Source organism: Bos indicus, chromosome 5 (assembly GCF_029378745.1).
Source record: "Bos indicus isolate NIAB-ARS_2022 breed Sahiwal x Tharparkar chromosome 5, NIAB-ARS_B.indTharparkar_mat_pri_1.0, whole genome shotgun sequence".
In the NCBI taxonomy this organism is placed as follows: Eukaryota; Metazoa; Chordata; class Mammalia; order Artiodactyla; family Bovidae; genus Bos; species Bos indicus.
This window is the reverse complement of record NC_091764.1, coordinates 99,640,963-99,656,797: the sequence shown is the minus strand read 5'-3', so window position 1 is coordinate 99,656,797 and position 15,835 is coordinate 99,640,963. Positions and strand designations below refer to the sequence as shown.

The 15,835-nt window shown below is 35.5% G+C and overlaps 1 protein-coding gene across 5 annotated transcripts; it reads left to right on the top strand.

Annotated features, from left to right (window-relative positions):
* Positions 1–2,080: 2,080 nt before the first annotated feature.
* LOC109559668 (natural killer cells antigen CD94-like) lies at positions 2,081–14,994 on the top strand. 5 transcript variants are annotated; one of them, XM_070790127.1, is made up of 6 exons: positions 2,081–2,330; positions 3,740–3,804; positions 4,188–4,238; positions 7,173–7,324; positions 9,360–9,463; positions 9,562–14,994. In XM_070790127.1, exons 2-6 carry the CDS (start codon positions 3,756–3,758, stop codon positions 9,680–9,682), a joined length of 477 nt encoding a protein of 158 aa, XP_070646228.1. In that variant the 5' UTR covers positions 2,081–2,330; positions 3,740–3,755; the 3' UTR covers positions 9,683–14,994. The 5 variants fall into 5 exon arrangements, with proteins under 5 accessions (XP_070646228.1, XP_019817120.2, XP_070646229.1 ...); XM_019961561.2 differs by having other exon boundaries at positions 3,740–3,832; positions 9,562–14,989; XM_070790128.1 differs by lacking the exon at positions 3,740–3,804.
* The last annotated feature ends 841 nt before the right edge of the window (positions 14,995–15,835 follow it).

Genomic DNA, 15,835 nt, shown 5'->3' with positions numbered 1-15,835 from the left:
AAACTACAAGTAAGATCAGTTGCAGCCAAATTAATAGATAAATATTTAAATAACTAAAATGCTCATCATAAAACTGAAATAAGGTGACTTAAAAAACTATACAAATAACATAAAAGCTAAGTTTTCAGAAAAAGTGTATAAAACTCTTAGGACAACATTGTAAAACAATTATTCTGCAAACAAAAATTAAAGAAAAAAGCTCTTAGGAAAATTTACAATGAATAAAACTATCTCACTATGAAACATTAAAATAAAGACACCCATATATCTGTGAAAATGAAATGATCATAATCATGACTAAAATGCATGTATTTAATATTTTTACCTGGTGATATGTCAAAAACAGATTGGGTTCATGTTTTGCACTTTAGGTGATTAAAGATAAAAGAGGCAATCATACAGATAAAAAAAGGCAATCATAATTCTAATGTCTATACAGTCCATGGAATTCTCTAGGCCAGAATACTGGAGTGGGTATCCTTTCTCTTCCCCGGGGGATCTTCCCAACCCCGGGATTGAACTCAGGTCTCCTACATTGCAGGCAGATTCTTTATCAGTTGAGCCACAAGGGAAGCCCATATCTAGCTTTAATATAGGGTAAAATTTCAATCTTGTCCATTGCTGATTTAACAACTTAAGCTGAATTGTAATAATTTTAACTCTTTTCTATTGTCCATTTAAAAATGATATAGTTATTTTCACATCTCTGAAATAACATATAGAATTATCTTAGAGTCAATAATTTTAAGAGTAAAGATCTTTCTATGGGTACATTCAAAACCTGTACTGACTCTACACTATTGGACTCAGTGCTTTATCCACAAAGTTTCATTGAATTCAGACATCTTGAGATGATACTGCTAGTAATTTGAGAAGGAAGCGTTGCCTTAAGCATTTATGTTCTGACAGCTCAAGCTCTATGATGAATGCAGTTTGATGGTAATTCAAACTCTATAAATGAATAGGCAAAAAAACAGAGGAGTCATGTGATTATTCTCTTACCATAAAATAAAATTGTTTTGGAGCCTGAGGTTGAATGCTGACTCTGACATCATGTATTCAAAATGCAAGGTGCCCAAAGTTGCATAAACAAAAATAAATATATGAATTTTTGTGTCATGGGGCTGCAGGGACTGGGATTCATTTTATGTAATATACTAATATTACAATGCTTAAAAATAAACTACATAAATAACAAAAAAAATTTGAGAATTTATTTTCTATGTGGATGAATGGTTGATTATATTTCCAGACACTTAACTGTAGATCAAGGTCTCTGTTATTGGCTCTTAATCTTCCTATCTGCCCCCATCTGAAATTCCTACTATTAAGGTTATGCTTCTGAGCACAAAAATATGGGACTTGAATTATCAGTCTCTTATCTGAATTAGATACACAATAAATGGTTATAATAATTAACATATTAGTAAAAATAAAGAGTCTGTTATTAAAAGAAATTTTCAATGCTAGTATCAAGGGAAGTCTTCTGATTCTATCTTTTATATCTTTGCCTTCCATACTTGGGTTAAAGTGGCAGAGATCAAAAGCACAAAATGAGAGATGAAAAGTTCTAATCACTCTGTATTAAAAATAATAAATGAAAATCAACACAACTTATAGACCCAGAGAGATAGGCTTGATTTAAAATACAGGTCATGCGTGCTATAGAGAAAGACTACCAGGGTTTCAAACATAAGCAAACTTGGTTTAGTACTTTAGCTTTACTGTACCTTACTTTTCTCATTGGTAAAACAAGCATATTTATTTATCTTTATTATTAAGTCATATCCAGGGATAAAAATAAGCTAATATATCCCTCTTGATTTAATCTATATTTGACACAAAGCAAATAATAAATATTTCTCCTTATTAAAAAAGGAAAATTCAGTGTCAGCTTTTTTACACTAAGTAAATTTACCTTTGGTTTGTCCATATATTCCATTTTCCAAGTAATTTTTTAGATCACTTTGATGTTCAAACATTAGACAAATTTTTTTCCTCTCACTTTATTTTGTGATAGTCAAAGGGTCTGCATTATGCAAGTTCAGTGAGAATTTCCTGTATTGTGGTTCCTGAAGCATTTTAGAAGACAATGATTTTACTGCCTCTTTTCATACTACACATCCATGTCTCATCGGCAGAAGATTTAAACACACTTTGATACACAGTTGTTGTTATTTTTTTTATTTTTTTTTTTATTTTAAAGGATTTCTTTATAACTTTCGGGTTCCTTAGCTTCCAGCTTAGCTTCTAGATCTAATCTCATTTCTCGGAATCAGCATCCATCGTGTCTTACCTTCATTGACATTGGACAGCATCTCACATGGCAGGTATGTGCATCCCAAGTCATAACATGAAAAAAATGAAAACAGCCAGGAAAGATATCTCATGAGCATGGCTGATTTCAGGGAAGGCTTTAATAAAAAGGATGCAGTTTTCGGCTTCCCATGTTTCAGCACTTTTTACTTCAATTTCACTTTTGTGATTCTTCATTCTGTAACTTAGCAATGACTTTGTGAAGTTTTGTCAACAGATTTAAGGAGTCGATTCTGACAAGGATAGCTCTAAATTCTGATTGCGATCCGAATTTACAAGGAAAAAATGTAAACAGTATAATTCTAGCTTGAACTTAAACAGAAAATGCTAAATGTTAACAACTCAATGCTTGAAAGTGCTTTTTAAAATTTACCATTTGTGTTATGGCACCCCAGAATCATCCAGATTAACATTTTGACACATTGCACTGTTATTCAAGACACCGCACTTTGGGGTGCACTCATGTTAATGCAGAATCTCCTGATGCTAGATTATTTTAGGGGGAAGGTCTTGTAAGCAAGCATTTTTTGGCATGAGAAAATGTAGTATATATGAAAAATGGTTCCCGTAAAAATGAATGCTATGTGTCATAAATTAACGTATTGTGGAAATAAAGTCAAGTGCTCAAGGTATTACCTGTACGTTGATTGTGGAGCCTCTCACTACACCAGGTCCAGAGTACTCCCATGTCTTCTCTTCCTAGTACAGCCTCTACAAAGCTATCAGCAGCTTGACATTTCTTAGAGCAGTGAATATGTTGAGATTAGCAGAAGGGCATGCTCCCAAGGGAAGCCTGGCATGCTGCAATCTATGGGGTCTCAAAGACTCAGACAACCGAGCGACTGAACTGAACTGAACTGAACACTCCCAAGTATTGTAATAGTTTTGTGACAATGATAGAATATATTAAATGAAAGACTCTGGGTTGAGAAAAGCTTTCATCTGAATTCTGACTTGGGTACTTAATAGCTTTGAACCTTGAGAAAAATAACCTTATTAATGGACAGTAAGTTTTCTGATCTACTTAATGGGAGTCATACATTCTATCTTGTGATTTTGTTGCTGTTGTTTCTGTGAAAATAAATTCGTTATATCAGCCCATTAACCAGAACTTGGTGCCTGTTGATCTCTTGTTACTACAGATCTTTAAGCTTCTTTGCCAAATTAAAAAATTAAAGGTAAATACTGAAATAGGATAAAGAGGAAATGTATGGATAATCTCACTGAAGAATAAAGTACATTATATAAAAATGTTGGTAACAAGTGGAGTTCTGAATGGAATATCTTCATTTTCCAGCATTTTTCTGGCAAAATGATTGGATTATCAAGCCAAAGCACTTTTTGGATCCTCTCACTGTTTTCTGCTTTTAAGAATTCCCGTGTTTGTTCTTTAAATCATTACCCTATCTTTCTTTCTTTACAGGTTTTCAGACCACTCCATGGAGGTTGATTTCTGGGGTTTTAGGAGTAATATGCCTTTTGTTGATGGTAACTTTGGGAGTTTTGTTGAAAAATTGTAAGTTTTTATAGTCAAGGCTATATAAAAAAAATCAAAATTGTGATGAAGCTATCTTATAAGAAAAGTTTCATTTTGATAACATGTAAACGATTCTGATGCTGGAAAAGACTGAAGGCAAAAGGAGAAGGGGGTGGCAGAGGATGAGACGGTTAGAGAGCATCACTGAATCAGTGGACATGAATTTGAGCAGAGTCCCAGAGAGAGTGGAGGACAGAGGAGCCTGGTGTGCTGTAGTCCATGGGGTCGCAAAGAATCAGACAGGGACAATGTGCTGATTTGGTACTGAACAAAAATATTTTGTTATTTCATAAATGTTTATCTGACAAAGTAAATTTCTTATCATTTCTTACAGCACTTACTATACAAAGTGTTCAGCTTGGACCCTCCACAGACCTCAGTGAAGGTTGGTTTCACACTTTGGAAAATTTTTGTGTTGGTAGAGAAGGAAATGGAGAAGGCAATGGCATCCCACTCCAGTACTCTTGCCTGGAAAATCCCATGGACGGAGGAGCCTGGTTGGCTGCAGTCCATGGGGTCGCTAAGAGTCGGACACGACTGAGCGGCTTCACTTTCACTTTTCACTTTCATGCATTGGAGAAGGAAATGGCAACCCACTCCAGTGTTCTTGCCTGGAGAATCCCAGGGACCGGGGAGCCTGGTGGGCTGCCATCTATGGGATTGCACCGAGTCGGACACGACTGAAGTGACTTGGCAGCAGAGAAGGAAATAAATGGTTTCTTGGTTTTCTCACACATAAGCTTGATGGAATATTACACAGTCATATCGATTGATATAGTAATTGTAGGATAGTCCCATTTCATTGTTCATTTAAGAATGTATTAAATACATGTATTAAATGTATTTAATAAGAATGTATTAAATACATTATATACTATTTATGTAATTAAATAATTACATATTTATGTAATTAAATAATTATATAAGAAAATTATTATATTGAAATGACATATTTTTCAATGTGAGTGATCATGTAAAAATAAACACAAAAATTACAGTAAATACTATAACAAAAATAAATTGCAAATAAAAAATGGCAAAAAATAAGTTGCAGTAAATATTCTAGCTAATTCTAATTACCTGCTTGTGTTTGTTGATAGCCTATACTTCTGTATCTCTTTACCTTTACCTCTGCTTCTTCCATAATTTAGAAAGTAACATGGAGATTAATGCAATTCTAAACCCTACTTAATCAGTGAAAGTCAGCTCAAAGTCCTAGTTTTTTTTTGTTTTTGGAACTAGAAGATCTTTTATTTACTCTTCAACCCATTGTACTCTTGTTTCTCACTCTATCACCCAACAAAAGTCCTAGTTTCTAAATGTAATTTTATACTCAAATGCTCTCCAAGTTGTCTTCTGTGTTCATATATCTCTTCACTTGTATCATTTTTTCCCCTGAGCATTTTTCCAACTTTATTGAGATACAATTGATAAAGGATGCTGCATAAATTTAATGTGTGGGGATTCCCCGATGGCTCAGCAGTAAAGAATTCCCCCTACAATGTTGGAGACATGGGTTCAATTCCTGGGTGGGGAAGATGTCCTGGAGAAGGAAATGGCAACCCACTCCAGTATTCTTGCCTGGGAAATCCAGTGGTCAGAGGAACCTGGCCACTACACTCCATGGGGTCACAAAAGAGTCAGACACAACTTAGCAACAAGTTTTGTGTACAATGTGCTGATTTGGTACGCTTATTATTACAATATTATTATCCCAAAGCATTCACTAACAGCACCATTATGTCACACAACTATCATTGCTATTCATGGTGAGAACATTCAAGAACTACTCCTGTGGCAACTCACAAGTAAGTAATACGGTATTGTTAACCTTAGTTACAATGGTGCATAGTAGATTCCCAGAACTTATTCATTTTCTTACTGGAGAAGTATATACCTTTTTTTTTTTTTTTGCATTGGCCACAAAAGGTGGCTTGTGGGATCATAGTTTCTTGACCAGGAATTGAACCAGAGTCCAGACAGAGAAAGTTTGGAATCTTAACCACTGGATCACCAAGGAATTCCCATGAACCTTTCAACAAATCCATTTATCCCACATCCCATCCCCTGGTAATCACCATTCTACTCTAAAATTTCAGCACCATTCATTTGACAAAGATTTGAGTGTTGTTGAAGACATTATCACTAGTAAACTGAATGGTCCAATATCAAGCTAATTATTCTTTTATTTTCATTTTGAAAATAAAGTATCCAGAATTATTTTTTTAAAATCTTCTGACTGCATCATGCGGCATATGGCATCGTAGTTTCCCATCCAGCGATCAGAAACGTTGCATTTAAAGCACAAAGTCTTAAACACTATACCACCAAGGAAGTCCTCAGAATTCTTTTGTGACTCAGGAAATGTGCTAAAATTGTTTCCTTCTTTACATATCTTTTTCATCTAATTTACTTTCTCTCTCTCTCTTTTTTTTATACCAAAAATTTGCTTTCATTTTGCTGTGATTTATATAAATGTTGCCTTTGATCATAAGCAATACTCACCCTGAGGCATAAGAGCAGTCACAATTTTAGCATAGATGCAAAAGACAAATGGACAAAGAAAATGACAAAACAGAATGCCAGCATAGTCTACTTTTAATTACACAGCAGAGATCAACTTTGGGTAGCTTTCGCAAAAAAGGTTCTTATCACTGCCCCCCATCCTACCACCTGCTACACTGTATTTGAACATACTGAATTTCTTTGTATACTTACCCAAATTATCACTAAATATAGTTCATAAATGAAGGCAATTTATATAATTCTACCCCTATCTCTAGAATATAATTTCTATGAGGAAAAAGGGTCATGTCTGAGTTGTTCAAATTAATATTCCTTGAACTGTGGTGTATGCAGTAAATTCTCAAAGAATATTTATGGAAAAGATTAATAAGTAACAAATGATTTTTTTTGGTTGCTGATTTATTTTAAAATTTTTATTTATTTATATTTTTTGGCCACACCATAAGAGACATGTAGGAATCATTTTTTTTTTAATTTATTTATTTTAATTGGAGGCTAATTACTTTACAATATTGTAGTGTTTTTTTGCCATACATTCACACGAATCAGTCATGAGTGTACATGTGTTCCCCATCCTGAACCCCCCCCACCTCCCTCCCCATCCCATCCTTCAGGGTCCTCCCAGTGCACTGGCCCTGAGGGCCCTGTCTCATGCATCGAACCTGGACTGGTGATCTATTTTACATATGGTAATATACATGAATAACAAATGATTTTTGAAAAAGTAAATAACACTGAAAAAAAAAAATTGAACCTCCAATGTCATCCAGTCATGTTTTATCATTTCTTCTAGAATCTTGCTGCTATTCTTGCCAAGAAAAATGGATTGGCTACCAATGCAACTGTTATTTCATCTCTAATGAAGTAAAAGCATGGGAAGACAGTAGGGATTTTTGTGTTTCTCATAATTCCAGTCTACTTCAGATACAAAACAGAAATGAACTGGCAAGTATTTAATTTTGATTTTCTACATTTTTTTCGACTTAGGAAATATATTATCTAAGTAAGCTCAATACTTTGATTCAAGTCTTTAATCAGATAACAAGTAGATGATTATATTTGAACTAATATCCTATACTTTGAAACCATTACAAAATCAACCCAAAATTTCTCAAAGATTTACATTATAGGAGTGTTGACAGATAAAGTACAGATAAAGTTTTAAAGATAATTCAAAGTAGAAATAAAAATAACCTAATTTAGCTAAAAATAACCTATTTTTAGATCTTTAATTGAATTTCTAATTTATTTTGTAATTATATAGTTTTTGTTATCACTCTTGGGTGTAATATGAAATTTATATGTAAAATATTATAAAACAATTAGTTCTTTAGTAAAAGTTCTCTAGCTCCCTGTAGAACCTGTGCTAAGATCTATCCCTCAATGTGCTATTGGGATCAGATTTGACTGATGGTCCCCTATGAAGGAAGTGTTCCATAAAAACTCTAACACCCATTATGACATTTTTCATTCCTTTAAGAAGTGAGACTCTGTGGTATTTTTTCCTCCAGAAAAGGACTTGATGAATGAGAAACAAGAGGCAAGTGACTGACTACACCTCCTAAATTAGAAGTTAAAAATGATTTTAGTTTGTATTAGTTTGGTGCAAAAGTAATTGTGGTTTTGCTTGGTTGAAAATTGCTGTTGGATATTGGAAAACATTCTTAAATAAATGTGATTATGTTATATACCGTTTATTATGCATTTCTCACTTTATGTTTTTTTGCTAATGACATCACTTGCTGTTTATTTTATATTTATTTTAGGCTATAGAAACTATGTTAGACAAAAAGCAAATTTAAGCAATTTTTAAATTCAAGTTCAAAATGGGTTATAAAGCAGTGGAGACAACTTGCAACGTCAATAATGCATTTGGCCCCGGAACTGTTAACAAAAGTACAGTGCAGTGGTGATTCAAGAAGTTTTGTAAAGGAGACAAGCACCTTGAAGATGAAGAGTGCCGTGGCCGACCATCAGAAGTTGACAACGGCCAATTGAGCGGGTCATCAAAGCTGATCCTCTTACAACCACACAAGGAGTTTTCCAAGAACTCAGCATTAACCATTCTGTGATCATTTGGCATTTGAAGCAAATTAGAAATGTGTAAAAGTTCTAAAAGTGGGTGTCTCAGGAACTGACAGCAAATTTAAAAAAATCATTAGTTTGAAGTGTCTTCTTCTCTTATTCTATTCAACAGCAAACCATTTCTCAAGTGGATAGTGATGTGTGACGAAAAGTGGATTTTATACAACTGGTGATGACTAGCTCAGTGGCTGGACAGAGAAGAAGCTCCAAAGCATTTCCCAAAGCCAAACTTGGACCAAAAAAAGGTCATGGTCACTGTTTGGTGGTTTGCTGCTGGTCGGATCCACTACAGCTTTCTGAATCCCAGTGAAACCATTACATCTGAGAAGTCTGCACAGCAAATTAATAAGATGTGCCAAAAACTGTAATGCCTGCAGCTGGCATAGATCAACAGATAGGACCCAATTCTTTTCCATGAAAATGCCTGGCTGCAGGTTGCAAAACAAACACTTCAAAAGTTGAAAAAATTGGGCTACAAAGTTTTGCCTCATCTGCCATATTCACTTGATTTCTTGCCAATCAACTACCACTTCTTCAAGCATCTCCATGAATTTTTGCAGGGAAAATGCTTCCACAAACAACAGGAGGCAGAAAATGCTTTCCAAGAGTTTGTCAAATCCCTAAGTATGGACTTTTACACTACAGGAATAAAAAGTTGATTATCGATGGCAAAAACGTGTTAATTGTCATGGTTCCTATTTTGGTTAAGAAAGATGTGTTTGAGCTTAGTTATAACGATTTAACATTTATGGTCTGAAACCACAATTACTTTTTTGTAACAATCTGATAGAATTGAAAAACTGAATCTGATACTGGAAACTGGGCTTCTTAAAAGTACATGTTTCCTAGAGAAGATTTGAAATAGGTTAATACGTTGGTCTCTGTTTCCAAGCAGGATTTTATGAAGTTCAGTTCCAGTTTTTACTGGATTGGACTCTCTTACAGTGAAGAACATCATGCCTGGTTGTGGGAGGACAATTCTACTCTCTCCCAAGATCTGTAAGTTTCTGGCATCAAAACTTTTTCTGTTCTTTTTGTTTATCCTTGGATTTGATCATTCCTTTTCCCATATACTAATAATTTCTTCTTCATTACAGACTTCCTTTATTTCACACTGTAAATCCAAAGAACTGCATAATATATAACCCAAGCAGAGGTGCATTGAATGAAGACTGTGAAAGAACAAATACTTACATCTGTAAGCAACAGTTTATTTAGATGTTTCTTGGGGCAGAAGTATTCTGCAATGAAGATTTAGACTTACTTAGAATGCCAATGTATTATTACTATTTCTGGGATCTGTAAAATGTTTCAAATTGTGTCTTATCAACCATATAATTTTCATATATTTGAAAACATATGCTTAAATTTTTTATCAATACATAATTGATATATAAATTATATTGGTTTTAGATATACAACATAGCAATAACTAGACAGTAAGTCTAATTAACATTCATCATTGTTATAGTTATATTTTTTTACATGTTACATAATTTTTAAATTTTGTGATATTTAAAATTGATGAAACTTGTATACCTACACTGAAATTATAGAGTCAAGATAAATAATTTAATGTATACAGTCAATAGTGAATTTCATAATTTATACATCTATTCTTAGAAATTCTCTCTGCTGAAATTTAAATAAAACCTAGTTCCTACCAAATAATATATATCAAAATCATATCTGTCCTTTGAATGGCATCAGTTCAATTCAGCTCTGTCGCTTAGTCATGTTTGACTCTTTGTGACACCATGAATTGCAGCATGCCAGGCCTCCCTGTCCATCACCAACTCCTGGAGTTCACTCAAACTCATGTCCATCGAGCCAGTGATGCCATCCAGCCATCTCATCCTCTGTCATCCCCTTCTCCTCCTGCCCCCAATCCCTCCTAGCATCAGAGTCTTTTCCAATGAGTCAACTCTTCGCATGAGGTGGCCAAAGTATTGGAGTTTTAGCTTTAGCATTAGTCCTTCCAATGAACACCCAGGACTGATCTACTTTAGGATGGACTGGTTGGTTCTCCTTGCAGTCTAAGGAGTCTTCAAGTCTCAAGAGTCTTCTCCAACACCACAGTTCAAAAGCATCAATTCTTTGGCACTCAGCTTTCTTCACAGTCCAACTCTCACATCCATACATGACCACTGGAAAAACCATAGCCTTGACTAGACATACCTTTGTTGGCAAAGTAAAGTCTCTGCTTTTGAATATGCTATCTAGGTTGGTCATAATTTTCCTTCCAAGGAGTAAGCGTCTTTTAATTTCATGGCTGCAGTCACCATCTGCAGTGATTTTGGAGCCCAGAAAAATAAAGTCTGACACTCCAGATGCCATGATCTTCGTTTTCTGAATGTTGAGCTTTAAGCCAACTTTTTCACTCTCTACTTTCACTTTCATCAAGAGGCTTTTGAGTTCCTCTTCACTTTCTGCCATAAGGGTGGTGTCATCTGCATATCTGAGGTTATTGATATTTCTCCTGGCAATCTTGATTCCAGCTTGTGCTTCTTCCAGCCCTGCATTTCTCATGATGTACTCTGCATGTAAGTTAAATAAGCAGGGTGACAATATACAGCCTTGAGGTACTCCTTTTCCTATTTGGAACCAGTCTGTTGTTCCATGTCCAGTTCTAACTGTTGCTTCCTGACCTGCATACAGATTTCTCAAGAGGCAGGTCAGCTGGTCTGGTATTCCCATCTCTTTCAGAATTTTCCACAGTTTATGGTGATACACACAGTCAAAGGCTTTGGCATAGTCAATAAAGCAGAAATAGATGTTTTTCTGGAACTCTCTTGCTTTTTCGATGATTCAGCGGATATTGGCCATTTGCTCTCTGGTTCCTCTGCCTTTTCTAAAACCAGCGTGGGTATACCTGTGGCGGATTCATTTCGATATTTGGCAAAACTAATACAATATTGTAAAGTTTAAAAATAAAATAAAATCTAAAAAAGTAAAATAAATAAATAAATAAATAAAACCAGCTTGAACATGTGGAAGTTCACGGTTCATGTATGCTGAAGCCTGGCTTGGAGAATTTTGAGCATTACTTTACTGTATGTGAGATGAGTGCAATTGTGCAGTAGTTTGAGCATTCTTTGGCATTGCCATTCTTTGGAATTGGAATGAAAACTGACCTTTTCCAGTCCTGTGGCCACTGCTGAGTTTTCCAAATGTGCTGGCATATTGAGTGCAGCACTCTCACAGCATCATCTTTCAGGATTTGAAATAGCTCAACCGGACTAGGTTGAAAATTCCCATCCTGTTCTCTTTTTTCTGGAAGCAAAAATAGCTTTATTGCTATTTTTAAATTCTTTCTGGATACCTATGCATCTATATCTTCTAATTTAGACCTGCAGGTGCCATATAATACTTTCTTCATGTTCATCACAGAGTTCAGAGGGTTTCACATTTGTGTGTCTTCCCTTGATGCTACAGAGTTCCGCATAAGAATTGCAAGTCCTTGCCCAAGTATGTAGTCTCACAGATTACTTTCATATTTTGGAAAAGGAAAGGTAATCTAAGCCCTGATCGCATAAATATACAGTCTTATTTTATTTTACTCCATAGATCTTTCTCGCCTCATGCTTATCTATCAGTTAAAAAAAAACCAAAAAAGCCATTCTTACATGTGCTTTGAAGATTTTAATCTCTCATCAATCCCCAAAATCCTTTCCTAAAAATTATGTAATAAATACTGAACAATTACACTTTTGAGGGGTACAGGGAGCAGTTCGTTTTATTGAGGGGTTTTTGAATAGGTCAAAGAAGGATTGAGATCATAATGAGTTCTGATGCCTGTGACCTGAATGGGATTTTCCTAAACTCAGAGATATCAAAACCCAAGTCTCCCCCTTTTTTATAACTGTTCCATATAATTGACCCAGTTTCAAACCCTGGGTTGGGAAGACCCCTTGGAAAAGGGAATGGCTACCTGCTGCAGTACTCTTGCTTGGAGAATTCCATGGACATCAGGCTCTTGCCTGATGGACTATAGTCCATGGAGGGTCACAAAGAGTCAGACAGGACTGAGCAACTAACACTTTCACTTTTATACATCTTAAGAAATTTGTTTTGACATCTCTATTTGCTTTGTGATTTTATATTTTAATTAAGTGGTAATGATTAAGAACACAAAGTTGATTTTAAAATTACTGAGTCAAGATGAGGAAAGAACCTCTTATGTTTTATTTCTCAAAATATAATAGTACTACAACTTGAACTCTGCACATTTTTGTATGAAGGTTGACTTAGGAAAACTGCACTTGTTATATTATGAAAGATACAAGATAGACTATAGCATTCTTCAAATGCTTAACATGGACTAAGCAAACATGCCTTGCACTTTATAGATACTTGAAATGTTTTGCCTTTGCTGCCCATGTGATTTTCATAACAATAATTTAGTTTTAATTGAATATAAAATGAAAATTATAAACAAATTTACACACACACACACATGCACCATCTTTTTTTTTTTTATCACTTCCAGAATGCAGGAAAAAGGAAATTTTAAAAAATCAAAACTATCATATTTGTAACAGCTTATTTAGCTGTTTTCTTAGAAAAAATTCAAATCTCATCTGACTAAATATGGAACCTCCTTCATTTTAATAAATCATGCTCATTTCTCTATCTCTAGACTACTAAATGTATCCATGTCTATTTTATCTCTTTTAATAAATATTCACTAATTGTGTCAAACTCTTGTGTCCCCATGACTGTAGCCCACCAACCCAGGCTGCTCTGTCTATGGGATTTCCTATGCAAAAATACTGGAGTGGTAGCCATTTCTTTCTGCAGGGGATCTTCCTGACCCAGGGATACAACCTGGGTCTCTTGCATTGCAGGCAGATCTGAATGTGCATCTGAGCCATCAGGGAAGCTTCAATATGTACTACACAAAAACATTTGAAACCACTTATATTGTTGTTGATAAAATGTATGTGTTTCTACTTAAAATATAAAGATTAAGAAAATTATTTTTAAATTTCCTAATTTTATTGTGTTTTGTTAAACTTAATTTGAGTCTTCTGCTTTGAAGCCCTGGTTCATGTGATTGCCTCCCAATTTTTCTCGAAATAAAAATAATTTATGTTCTGCTCTCTTAAAATTCAGCAATTTTTGTTTTTCTTGGGTGTTTTTGTTCATCCTTCTCAAAAGAGGAGTCATTCACATCTCTTTCTTCCCATGATCATTCTGTTAAACCATTTCCCTAAGTATCAAATATCATATACTGTAAAACTCACTTTTGTGATAATGTTACACATATATCTTTCGAAACCTGCATTGATATTCTTCAGTTCAGTTCAGTCGCACAGTTGTGTCTGACTCTTTGCGACCTGATGAACTGCAGAACGCCAGGCCTCCCTGTCCATCAAAAACTCCCGGAGTTTACCCAAACTCACGTGCATTGAGTCAGTGATGCGATCCAACCATCTTATCCTCTGTCGTCCCCTTCTCCTCCTGCCCCCAATCCTTCCCAGCATTAGGGTCTTTTCCAATGAGTCAGCTCTTTGCATCAGGTGGCCAAAGTATTGGAGTTTCATTTTCAACATCAGTCCTTCCAATGAACACCCAGGACTGATTTCCTTTAGAATGGACTGGTTGAATCTTGCTGTCCAAGGGACTCTCAAGAGTCTTCTCCAACACCACAGTTCAAAAGCATCAATTCTTTGGCTCTCAGCTTTCTTTATAGTCCAACTCTCACATCCATACATGACTACTGGAAAAACCATAGCCTTGACTAGACGGACCTTTGTTGACAAAGTAATGTCTCTGTTTTCTAATATGCTGTCTAGGTTGGTCATAACTTTCCTTCCAAGGAGTAAGTGTCTTTTAATTTCATGGCTTCAGTCACCATCTGCAGTGATTTTGGAGCCCAAAAAATAAAGTCAGCCAGTTTCCACTGTTTCCCCATCTATTTGCCAGGAAGTGATGGGACTGGATGCCATGATCTTAGTTTTTTGAATGCTGAGCTTGAAGCCAACTTTTTCACTCTCCTCTTTCACTTTTACCAAGAGGCTCTTTAGTTCTTCACTTTCTGCCATAACGGTGGTGTCATTTGCCTATGTGAGGTTATTGATGTTTCTCCTGGCAATCTTGATTCCAGCTTGTGCTTCTTCCAGCCCAGTGTTTTTCATGATGTACACTGCATATAAGTTAAATAAACAGGGTGACAATAAACAGTCTTGACGTACTCCTTTTCCTGTTTGGAACCCGTCTGTTGTTTCATGTCCCATTCTAACTGTTGCTTCCTGACCTCCATACAGATTTCTCAAGAGGCAAATTAGGTGGTCTAGTATTCCCATCTCTTTCAGAATTTTCCACACTTTATGGTGATCCACACAGTCAAAGGCTTTGGCATAGTCAATAAAGCAGAAATCGATGTTTTTCTGGAACTCTCTTACCTTTTCTATGATCCAGAAGATGTTGGCAATTTGATCTCTGGTTCCTCTGCCTTTTCTAAAACCAGCTTGAACATCAGGAAGTTCACGGTTCATGTATTGCTGAAGCCTGGCTTGGAGAATTTTGAGCATTACTTTACTAGTGTGTGAGATGATTGCAATTGTGCGGTAGTTTGAGCATTCTTTGGCATTGCCTTTCTTTGGGATTGGAATGAAAACTGGCCTTTTCCAGTCCTGTGGCCACTGCTGAGTTTTCCAGATTTGCTGGCATATTGAGTGCAGCACTTTCACAGCATCATCTCTTAGGATTTGAAATTGCTCAACTGGAATTCCATCACCTCCACTAGCTTTGTTTATAGTGATGCTTCCCAAGGCCCACTTGTCCTCACATTCCAGGATGTCTGGCTCTGGGTGAGTAGTCACACCATCGTGATTATCTGGGTCATGAACATCTTTTTTGTACACTTCTTCTGCGTATTCCCGCCACCTCTTTTTATTTTTTTATTTTTTAAATATAAATTTATTTATTTTAACCACCACCTCTTTTAAATATCTTCTGCTTCTGTTAGGTCCATACCATTTCTTTCCTTTATTGAGCCCATCTTTGCATGAAATGTTCCCTTGGTATCTCTAATTTTCTTGAAGAGATCTCTAGTCTTTCCCTTTCTATTGATATTCTTAGGTTGTATCTAATTGTATATTTCAAGCACTAATAACACAGTTGAGAGTATATGATTTAATTCCACCATTTCATCATACAGTATGCCTATGTAAAGAAACCTTTTCATTTATTTTTTGTTGACAATGTGACTGTCACACCAAAGCCATTTTTACTCTTGAATAAAGTGAGAATTAGAAGAAATAAACTTAAGTCATACTATGATAGATGCAGGCTTCCCCAGTGGCTCATACAGTAAAGAATCTGCCTGCAATGAGGGAGACCTTGGTTCGATCCCTGGGTTGGGAA

Bases quoted from the DNA above. Each gene is read 5' to 3' on its own strand.
- LOC109559668 (XM_019961560.2), top strand. From the start codon at position 4,073: ATGGGGTCGCAAAGAATCAGACAGGGACAATGTGCTGATTTGGTACTG. The intron at 7,325-9,359 runs GCAAGTATTTAA...GTTTCCAAGCAG, and splicing joins TACAAAACAGAAATGAACTG to GATTTTATGAAGTTCAGTTC. The intron at 9,464-9,561 runs GTAAGTTTCTGG...TCTTCATTACAG, and splicing joins TCTACTCTCTCCCAAGATCT to ACTTCCTTTATTTCACACTG.